This window comes from Pollachius pollachius (genome assembly GCF_949987615.1).
Source record: "Pollachius pollachius genome assembly, chromosome: 1".
Classification (NCBI taxonomy): Eukaryota; Metazoa; Chordata; class Actinopteri; order Gadiformes; family Gadidae; genus Pollachius; species Pollachius pollachius.
In genome coordinates, this window is record NC_136934.1 from 49,966,122 (window position 1) to 49,977,231 (window position 11,110).

Consider the following 11,110-nt stretch of genomic DNA (forward strand, 5'->3'; position numbering starts at 1 on the left):
ACGTTTTCGCAGAAAAAGCCATGTTTCGAATTAATTTACTGAAAGCCAGCTGAGATGCCATGGCACCTCAGTAACAAAGATCCTACCTTAATTGTCTGATTCTATGTGAAGTTTAGAGTGGTGAATTGAGTATGGCTGGAATTTATGACACTTGGTTGACATTTAAAGGTCAGTTGATTAACAGGTTGAAATCAGGTAGAGAGCCACCCTAGAGTGTGCATTGTCCACTTTGAATGTTTAGTCTTTATCTTTTTACATTGTCCATTTTTGTTAGTCTGTCATTCTGCCTATCATTGTCTGAGTCTGTATGTGTACGGCTTTGAGCTTATATGTGCTGTTTGTGCTTATATGTATTTATGCTCCCAAGTGCAAGACAAATTCACCTTGTGGCAATAAAGGTTTATCTATCTATCTAAAGCCTGGCGTACCCAAGAAAATCAGCTTGCACGGGATGCTCTGGCGAATCCGATACAAAGGATAAGTGAAACCATTGCACACTCAAACAATGAGCCCGTGAGGAGGTATTCACAGAATGCCCTCTTCTTGGATTACACGATGGTCTGTCATCGCTCGGTGTGCCTTCCAATAAATGAAAAACAAAAGGAGGACAGACGCACGCATGTAAACATGCACGTGCATTCACACAAACATCTAGACAGGTACTCGTTTGACGGGCAGGTGTAAGAGGCAGTCGGTGCCTGTCGTCGCAGGATGTCGGATGCGATGCCTTCCAGTATGAAGATCCTTCTAGTCTTGGGACTGCTCACCCTGTTGCTGCCGTCAGGTACGTCTGATCACCGGACGCACGGAGGATTCATGGGACGATCAGTGTATTGCTGTTATTAGATGTATTATGGATGACTATATCATTTTATTTCATTCGACTTTATTTTGTTTTTATTTATCAGTCTGAATCCTTTGCTTTTGGGAATTTCCCCAGGAGGGATCAATACCGTTTATATTATCTCTTATCTTAAATAAAAAATATGTCTAGTACCACACCTCAGTTATATAACATAATGTGATGCAGATATGATAGTGATGGTTTTTCTCTAGCCTATATCCTAATTTGTGAAGTAGTTTGATGTTTTCTAGAGAATAGTGATCATAGGAATTGTGTGTTTTATTAAGTGAAGTGCTGCTCAATGTAGATGCAATGTCTGTCTATCTGTCTGTCTATCTGTCTGTCATGCATTCCAAGATGCATGCGTCTCACAATTCAATCAAAGAAGATATAAAATGAACAAAGGTGGAGCAGGCTATTTATATTAAAGCCATTCTTTTTTATTACAGGCCCAACAGGTTTATTGAGGCGGCCTTGTGGGCTCTCCCTTTCTCCATTGGCTTTGCTACCTTTGACGCTTTGATTGGTTTTCTGATTGAGAAGTTAAAAGTATTGTGGATTGTTAGTTCTCGCGTATAAAATCAGGCGAGATTAAGGCTTAGAACATTAAATAATGAATCCTTACAGCATCACTGATCTAGATCATTAGATCACTAACTGGGCTAGAAATCCAGAGACGCTGATCCGGTCATTAGGCCTGGCATCGAAGATGTTCCCTGTTTTCAGTGTGAAAGGACACTGACAAAGGCCAGGCGGGAGAGATGTATCATAGGTTTGAAGGAAGTTTAAGCATTATCTGACATAGACATCTGCCATCACCAATTCAAGGTAACAATCAGCAATTTTAATAATTAACTGTAGGTAGATAAGATTCAGCTTTACTAATCCCGCACTGGGGAAATTCCCTTGTAAAGTTCATGTTCGATGTTGCCTCAATGGTTACACCTTTACCCCGTACCTTTCTGACCTACTAGGTTAAGTTGGGTTCTCAACCCTTTGAGACTATATTTGTATCTTCACTATGTGTGTGTGTGTGTGTGTGTGTGTGTGTTGACATTGTAGCTTAGTATTGCTTTACTCTCATGTCTCCAGCGCTGCCTTTGAGCTGCTATGTGTGCGGCACTTCCCCGACCAATGAGCAATGCAACCGGAATAACCAAACCTGTCCGGCATTGGAGAACCGCTGTTTGACCATCATAGACATTCGGGGTAATTATATCTATATATCTATCTAACTATATGTATTAAACATATACCACGTCTCCATAGTTCATGTGCAACATATATATAGACCATGACTCATGCTTTGTCAATCATGCGTTAAAGGTAATTTGAGATAGGTACAATAGAGAAAATCTCTGTTACTGGCCTACTAATTGAAAAGGTTAAATAACATATTTTCCTTCAATGCATTATTAAAAGCATTAAATATATACATTATTTCTACATTTTCAATTGAATATTCAAGAAAACATGACACCATTTTTTTCGGGGAAGGCATTTTTCCTCATGTTTTAGTCTCTAATAAAAAGAGGGTACTTTAATTCCCAACACATCACGTTCCATACATTTGTGGTTGCTTTGTATACCGAGTCGAGGCCATAGAGGTGTGCTAAAGCCCTGTGCTGTTCCAGGCTTGTCCAGGACCATCTCCAAACAATGTGCCACCGCCTCCACCTGCACGGGGGTCATTTCCACATCGGGGCTGAACGCGAACGGCGACGGCATCCTGGCAGAATGCTGCAGAAACAGTAACCTGTGTAATGTCAACGGGGCCGGTAGCATCTCCGCACACAAGGCCCTGCCGGCGCTGTCCCTTCTGGTGCTATTGGGACTGCTGGGGCAGTAAGACTTTCACAGAGGTGCACTTACGCAATCGGTCACATATCACAAAGTCATTTTTATCGTAGGTGTTACCCACCGTCTTATAATTATATGCTTTATCGAATGCTGCTTTGATTCATCACGAGGAAACCCGTTGGACTTGCTGGAAGTTCAACTGGTTTCTTTTGATAATGGGAGAGCGCAGGTTTTGAACGAGGGCCTCGGGTTCTGGGGCGACCGGAGGGAATGTTGGCCTACAGGACATGGAGCAGTGAAAGGTTAAATAAATAAACACAATTAAATGGAGAAATAGTGACCAGGTCCCATCGATCACTAGCTGCTGTTTCATTACAGCCCTGATGACTTATTGCACTACACACATCAGTTAGTATCGGTGGTTAATTATTTAAATTGAATTTTATCCTATTGACATTATTATTTACTTAAAATGTACTTCAATTGAAATGGTTGTGTCCTTGTAAAAAATAAATGTGTGTTGTGAACATCAGCAATATTTGATCATAATTTCACTTGAATACCCTGCTCAGATATTGTGAGATCTGAATCAACATCTTATAAAATATATATAATAAATAAAGATGCAGACACTAAGGAGGCCTGCATGCTGGCTGATACTTGTCAAATAAAAGCTTCAAACAGAAAGAACAGCGGACACTTCATAATTTTATTATCTTACCCCCCTCCCTCTCTCCAATATAGAGGCCGGGGACGCAAAACAAAATAAAATACAAAACAATAAACAGTGTTTACTAGTATAAGTACTGTACAGGATACCAGTGAATCACAACGGTGGTGCAACGAGGACCGGGGGCGGAGTTACAGCACCAGCGCGTCTCCTCCGGTACAGCAGTGCTGGCAGAGCTCCCCCTGGTGGCCGTTAAGGGTATATATCAACATAGAGCAGAACCAATGGAGGGAGAGGGGGTCGTTTTGTGCTGCACAGCTTCACCATGACTTCAGTATGATGCCGTCTCTCAACCAGAGACGTTCAGAGCCACGCTTCCAGTTGTGCGGAGGCCTGGTTTGTGTGTGTGTGTGAGCGGGGGAGGGAAGGTTCCCACCTTTATATCCTGCATGTGTGTGCATGTGCGTGTTTGTGTGTGTGTCTGTGGAGGGGGGTGCGTGTTCGCTGGCCAGTGACACAAGTTGAGAAATACGACATCACGTAAAAATGGCGGGGGTGGGAAGCGCACCACTATTCCAGTTGGTGTAGTTCTTCCGATGATAGTCGGGTGCATTGTCTTTGCGGTTGGGGGTCGGGCGGGGGGAAAGGCGGTGCTGGGTTAAAGTGTGACGCGGCGGTCTGGAAGTCTGTGTAGAGGAGGAGGCACTCGCTATTGGTCGGAGGACGCAGAGGAGAAGAAACACAAAAAACCCTGAAACTACGACGGGAGGGTAAAATCAACCCCACCTCCACCACCAGCACCACCCATCCTCTCATGGGTCCATCTGACCCGGGCGCGTGCCGTCCCGCGGTTGTAAAGAGAAGCCGTGGCGATACGGCAGATAGTCATAGCATCAGTGCTCCTGGCTGGATCAATAAACGTATTCTTTATTTTTTATGTTCATCTTCTTCCTCCGAGTCCCGAAACTGAAAACAAATCAAAGTGGAAAATCCCTCATGAAGATCACAGTGGATCGGCTTCAGCTCGGTGAGCGTGGTGAGAGGGTTCTGGGGGAGAGAGGGTTCCGGTTCTGGGGGAGAGAGGGTTCCGGTTCTGGGGGAGAGAGGGTTCAGGTTCTGGGGGAGAGAGGGTTCTGGTTCTGGGGGAGAGAGGGTTCCGGTTCTGGGGGAGAGAGGGTTCTGGTTCTGGTGGAGAGAGGGTTCCGGTTCTGGGGGAGAGAGGGTTCTGGTTCTGGTGGAGAGCGGGTTCCGGTTCTGGTGGAGAGAGGGTTCTGGTTGTGGGGGAGAGAGGGTTCCGGTTCTGGGGGAGAGAGGGTTCCGGTTCTGGGGAGAGCGGACGTGGAGAGGACTCAGAGTCTCCCCGGGCGCGGAGAGACCAGAACCAAACAGAACCACGGCGCCATTGTTCTGAGGAAGGACCAGGCTAGGAGACTAGGAGGAGTGGAGGAGGGGAGGGGAGGAGACGAGAGGAGGGGAGGAGGGGAGACTGGGAGGGGAGGAGGAGGGGAGGAGACGAGAGGAGGAGGGGAGGGGAGGGGAGGAGAAGAGGGGAGGGGAGGAGAGGAGAGGGGAGGAGACGAGAGGAGGAGAAGAGGGGAGGGGAGGAGACAGGGGGGAGGGGAGGAGGGGAGGGGAGGAGAGGAGGAGACAGGGGGAGGGGAGGAGGGGAGAGGAGGGGAGGGGAGGAGACGAGAGGAGGAGAAGAGGGGAGGGGAGGAGAGGAGAGGAGGGTAGGAGACGAGAGGAGGAGAAGAGGGGAGGGGAAGAGACAGGGGGGAGGGGAGGAGACGAGGTGAGGAGACGGGGGCTCGTGTGCGAGGGGAGCCTCCGGTCTGCGGGCTGGGAGGAGTCCCGCCTCCCCAGAGCTGATCCATCACCTCTGGGATGAGTCCCGCCTCCCCAGAGCTGATCCATCACCTCTGGGATGAGTCCCGCCTCCCCAGAGCTGATCCATCACCTCTGGGAGGAGTCCCGCCTCCCCAGAGCTGATCCATCACCTCTGGGAGGAGTCCCGCCTCCCCAGAGGTGATCCATCACGACCTGAGTGACACGGTCAGGGGAGGGGGGCACGTTCAGATGAAGGCAATAAATAAAGTGATGGGGGGAGAGACAGGAGGTGGGGGGGGTTGATTGTAGGCTTTAGGTGGAGCTGGTGGGGGTGGGGTTGGTTTGGGGTAAATGTTTCGCCTTTCTTTACGAACCACATTGTCATGTCCCCATCATCGACGAAAACAACAACAACAACAACGACGACAACTCAGCCCCCACTTTGTCGTCCAGACATGCCGTTCGGAGAAGGATGAGGCAGGGTTGAGGTATGTCAAACGCAAGGGGAGGACTTCCGATCCAACGGGGAGGGGTTAAGTTAGCGTTATATAGCATGGGGCTCATCGCTATGGTTCGGGGTGAATCGTACACTGGGCCGAGGTCGTGGAAAACCGACAACTAGTTCATAACCGGTTCAAAACCTCAAGCCATCGGTTGTTTCCGGTGCCACGACAACCAAGCGCCCACAGCTTTTTTTTTTTTCCCCGACCCCAAGAAGCTGAGAACTCTGGGTATTGCAGTCCAATATTATTATGGAACACAATCACTGGATTCCAAAGTGAGGTTGCCCCGACGATAAGCTGTTCTAGTCCGAAGTGTTTTTCCTGGTTAGCCGAGTGACTATGGAGCGTGTGGAGCTTGTGTATTTTGGCTCAGAACCACATTAACTCCACAGCCACCCGTCTCCATGGCGACCCCGTTCATCCGCCGGCCCCTTCTCCTTCATTCATTGGTTAGAATTCCGAGGTGAGAGAGAGGTCGGCGTTCCCTGATGTGGGAGCGTCGCGCTGCGGCTCAGAGGTCTCCTAGCTCCGCCCCTGATCGCCAGAGCCGCGGCGGGCGGGCGGGCGGGCGAAGACGGCGTTCAATCTTTTAAGGTGCTCCCTCTCGCCCGGCCGCGAACCTCCGAGACCACAGAAGAAGAGCCCGCTTTACATATTACAGACGACGCAGCCGGGTGCTCCGACGATGGTGTCCTTAGAGCGTCAGGTAGTCTTTTGTTTAAAGTCCTTCAGGAACGCGCGCGTGGAGCGTCGGCACGTCGCCGGCGGCGTTCCCGGCCCCCCGGGGTGAAGAGGGCGGGGGCTAGTGCGGACGGGCCTGCGACATCATCTTGAGCCGTGATTGGTCGATCACGTCCAGCAGGTTCTTGGCGTCGACGGCGAGGGCGTGGGCGGCCGTCAGCATCTGTCTCTTGTAGTCCTGCTGCAGGCTGGGGGACAGAGGGGCGGGACGGGGGGTTTCGAGAGCATGTGATTGGTCGATAAAGGATGAGGCGTGAGTAAGAGACTTAATTAACGGTGAAACAATACGTTTCTCTAAGCACTTTAGGACTATTTTCAGCCGATTCATTTGGTATATAAGTAAAAAATGTATGGATACAAATCTGTGATTGCTTAAATCCAGTGGATGAGTATCAGATATCAGCACACATTTTATTTCACAGCACATTTGCATAAGTCTGAGTATTTTTCAATAGTATGTTTTCAACACACTAAGGCGTGGAAGCAGCACATTAGTACTCCTCCACTGGTTAAGACCCTGGAGTCTGTGCCCACCTGGTCATCACATACTGCTGGGCTAGCTTCATCTTGCTAATGAGTTCTGCCAGGTCAGAGTTCAGCAGCTTCTGGGCCATCTCGATCTGTGTTGGATTGAAAACCACAGACTTAATGGAGCGTTGATGCGAAGTCTGTTGATGAAGTGGTTGAGAACGTCACGTCGCCGCCACCAGGGGGCGATGTAGCGGTTCAGAGTCTTTGTGTGTGTGTGTGTGTGTGTGTGTGTGTGTGTGTGTGTGTGTGTGTGTGTGTGTGCGTGGTACCTCTCTGTGTGTGCAGGCGGGGAGTTGGGGGTAAGTCTCCTCCACTGTAGCCAGCAGTGTCCTCAGCGCAAGGCCTACGTCCTGAGGCACAGCAAACACAGAACCTTTACCACAGGTTCAGCCCCAGGTGTTCATCTGGGGTACTTTGGGGACCCGTGTTGGTTAAAGGTGACACGTTAAACCACGAGGTGTGAGTGTGCGCCCAGCACACCTATAGATGGACACTTGTGATGTCAGAAAAGGCCATTTTCAGGACGGCTTGTAATGGCTGATCACACATAGTGGTATAATATGGCACCTTCACCTTCAGGTCCATATATGCCAGAACAAATAAGACTCAGGAACAGCTTCTTTCCCAAAGCTGTCACCATACTGAACTCAGATCTGCACTGATGTTTGTTGTCGGTTTGTGGTCTTTACTGTGTATTTAAGTTTTACTGTGTATTTAAATTTTTATTTATTTTTAGTATAATATTGCTTTTGTATATTATTATATATTATATATTCGATAACTATCTATGTTAACGAACTATCTATCTATCTATGTCTAACTCTCATTGCATTTCGTTGTACTTTGTATAATGACAATAAAGCTTTCTATTCTATTTCTATTCTTTAAGATAACAAAAATGGTGATTGCGCTTCAATACGTTTTGTCCGCAAAAAGCCACGTTTCGAGGCATTTAATGTACTCCAGCTGAGACGATATTGTCAGAATTCAACAGATGACACAGTGGAGAAAAAGTACATAAACGTTTACAGATGTTCAGTACTGGAGCGAGTGAACAAATAATGAAGACGAACAAATCCATCGGCCACTGTTCACTGGGTGTTGCTAGGCGGGCATTTGAACAGCAGCACAGAGGAGGAGGAGGAGGGAGAGGACGGACTGCGTCTCACCTTCACCATGGGGACGTATTCCTCCGGGGGCGCCGGCTGGATCTTACTGGACATCTCGATCACGGCCTTGACCAGGCCCGTCACGTTCTCGTACACCTTGTCGTTGGAACGGTCCAGGTTGGCCGTGGGGAGGGGACTGATCTCCTGGGGCTGCAGCTGGAGCACAACACAGTTGGGGGGGGGGGGGGGGGGGGGGGGGGGCGATGAAGCAAGGGCGACACCACGAATTAGGAAAGATCCCAGGCTAGACATGGAGAGGCGGTGCTCAGAATTTGCGGCGATCTAAAGGTTATGATTTTGAAAGTGCTTCGCCGATCGCTGGGTGGAATAACTAACGTCGCTTTAAGGACATCATAGAGTGCCAAGATCATGAGGCACTGGGAAAATTAATGTTCATTATTCATTATTAATACATTGATTAAAAAGGCATGGCTGCGATGAAAGGGGTTGGAGGCACTACGTGATCAGACGACGGGATTACACTCTTACAGCAGGAGAGGTTGGATCCGTTTTAACCTTTGGATGGCAGCAAAGTCATTGAGGACTAGTGTGCAAATTAGACTATTGAAAATTGACAAGCAATGGAATTAGCTAAATGTATATGAGTGATTGATGGAGTTTTACTCTGCATAATGAGTGCTAAACTGGAGATGAGGGGTAATTGTAGCAATGTTTACGGACAGGAAGCCTTCAACCAGAATGAATGAAGGTTTAGAACTACATGATATGATCCGAGAGCTGCCACTAAGCCAGGCTTAGATACACACACAGTGAGCCCTCTATTGTCTTCATATTTCACATGCACAGATCCAGAAGGCGGAGAATCAATTATTGTCGCACAGAACACAAACAAAAGATTAACAAAATTGTTTTGCCTCCTGCTTCATTCCCCCCCCGCCCCCACCACCTACCAAACGCCTGGTGTATAAAGTCTACAGCCTCAATTTTCATTCATAAGTTCGATATGACGGGGAGGAAGTCAGCAGAGCACTCCAATCCGGGAGTAAATGAATCAACACTTGACAAAGACGCCTTAAACCAGAGTACGGCTGTCTTCAGAAGGAGAGTGGACACAGGGAAGGAGGCGCGAGGATCTGTGAGTGTTAGTCGGCTGGTCTGATTAGGGTGCTTCATCGGCAGCTATTTGAACCACACAGCAGGCATTATGAATGTGTTAGGAGGGTTAGGCCATTAATGGTTGGATGATTGGGGTTAAGTGATCAAATAAGAGGAGGAGAATAAGCTACGACTAAATTAACTAGGACTCTGGTGAAACACACACACACACACACACACACACACACACACACACACACACACACACACACACACACACACACACACACACACACACACACACGGCTGCTTACCCGCCAGGGCTGGGGTGAACAGAAAATCAGGGGGGGGGGGGGGGGAGCAAGCCAAAGGAAAAGAAGATAAAAGGAAAATATTAACGTTATTTATGAAATTGTGCGTTTAAAAGAGCAAACCAAGACAAACTCGGAGAAGGCAGCATTGTCTCTGTTTCAATACACACGTGTGTGTGTGTGTGTGTGTGTGTGTGTGTGTGTGTGTGTGTGTGTGTGCGTGCGCGTACCTTGAGCCCGTCGTTGTAGCTATCCCCAGAGCTCAGACATGCCAGGCTCCCCAGGTGTCCGGGAGCTCCAGGTCGGGGGGGCTTCTTGGGGGGGGCTGCATGCTCTTCAACAACAACAACATCATCATCATCAACAACAACAACATCATCAACAACAGTCGTAGAGTTATGAGCATCCCAGTAATGAAGATGCATGAGTAAGACCTCGACAGTAATACAGCGTCTAGTGTCGCCGTCTGGAATACTGGTGGTGTGCATCTCCTTTTAATTAGCAAGTCAGCCAAGAACAGATACAAATATTTCTGTTCCTTTGGGGCCCTGATCGCGTTCGCCTGGTCCATGATGAGACAAGCTTGTCTTTTAGAGTCAGAAAGTGTCTTAAGTGTATTACCACAAGAGTAAACAGTATTCTGGAAGCATGAATTTGACAGTGGATTGAGTACTACACTAGTTATACTATACTAAGTTATGTTTGTTTACGATTATCCAAGTACAATTAAACAAATTTAAATACGAGTACTTGTGTGTCGGTAGTTGTTCGTTCAGGGACTTGCAAAGTAATATTACCTTGCTTTCCAACCGGCTGGTAGATGTGCTGGTTTCCCGTCTGCACAAAGAAATTAAGTAAAACACAAGACAGAACAATAAACGTTAGCAAACGACCCTTAAGCAGCGACCCCACAGTATGTACACGTCTTACCGGTGTACTTACATAAAACATTGTTGTTTTACGTTCTTATATTTTGCATACTTGAAATGCACCAAATTATTTCAATAGTGGATGACCCGGAAAAACTCATTTTTGAATACAATTTCGAACCACAATGTACACTACACAAATGGTACAAAATCAGTTTGATCCATTTGAAAACCAATTGGACAGTTTAGCCCTTCTTTCAGTTTGAATGCCCTGTGTTCATAAGGCCTAACATCTGAGGCCAACGTCTGAGAACCACCAACACCCAAAATACTTCACAGCAGCTTTACACACACACACACACACACACACACACATACACAAACACACACACGGACACAAGCGTACACACACACACACACCTTTTAGTCATTATCCACTTACACACACACACACACACCCCACAGACACACACACACTCCTAAAGAGCAATATTCAGATGAACTCACACACAGATTGCAATACACGTCAACCCACTTCCAAACCGACTCTGAAATCACACGCACGGAGACACACACACAGAAAGGACATTTTTTCACCCCCACCACAAACCACAGTCATCCAATGGGAGGAGAAAGACAAGTAGTGAAATGAATTGCAGAGCCGGAAATATCTCGCCCAGGCAACATCAGGCTCCCACCAAGAAGCGAGCATGCTGGAGGCAGAAGCCACCGCCGCTGCTGCCTTGCTCAAGGCCTAAGCTCCACAACCACGGCTCGCTCCTCCGCCAA

General features: G+C 47.8%; 2 protein-coding genes across 3 annotated transcripts in view; one reads left to right on the forward strand and one right to left on the reverse strand.

The window, feature by feature from the left end:
• The first annotated feature begins 638 nt into the window (after positions 1-638).
• LOC307072200 (uncharacterized protein) lies at positions 639-3,334 on the forward strand. Its single transcript, XM_079731408.1, has 3 exons — positions 639-784; positions 1,937-2,053; positions 2,479-3,334. Exons 1-3 carry the CDS (start codon positions 712-714, stop codon positions 2,691-2,693), a joined length of 405 nt encoding a protein of 134 aa, XP_079587534.1. The 5' UTR covers positions 639-711; the 3' UTR covers positions 2,694-3,334.
• A 1,670-nt stretch (positions 3,335-5,004) lies between these two features.
• LOC307076579 (focal adhesion kinase 1-like) overlaps positions 5,005-11,110 on the reverse strand; it is a gene marked incomplete at its 5' end in the record, with an annotated part of 52,125 nt that continues 46,019 nt past the window's right edge. For both annotated transcript variants that reach the window (XM_079737622.1, XM_079737621.1), the window contains 6 exons: positions 5,005-6,573; positions 6,920-7,005; positions 7,186-7,266; positions 8,086-8,241; positions 9,683-9,786; positions 10,250-10,289. In XM_079737622.1, coding sequence (XP_079593748.1) covers positions 6,447-6,573; positions 6,920-7,005; positions 7,186-7,266; positions 8,086-8,241; positions 9,683-9,786; positions 10,250-10,289 — 594 coding nt within the window. In that variant the 3' untranslated portion in view covers positions 5,005-6,446. The remainder of the gene's footprint in view (positions 6,574-6,919; positions 7,006-7,185; positions 7,267-8,085; positions 8,242-9,682; positions 9,787-10,249; positions 10,290-11,110) is intronic.

Coding starts and splice junctions, on each gene's coding strand:
- LOC307072200 (XM_079731408.1), top strand. CDS start 712: ATGTCGGATGCGATGCCTTCCAGTATGAAGATCCTTCTAGTCTTGGGA. Junction 785..1,936: donor CACCCTGTTGCTGCCGTCAG/GTACGTCTGATC, acceptor TCATGTCTCCAG/CGCTGCCTTTGAGCTGCTAT. Junction 2,054..2,478: donor GACCATCATAGACATTCGGG/GTAATTATATCT, acceptor GTGCTGTTCCAG/GCTTGTCCAGGACCATCTCC.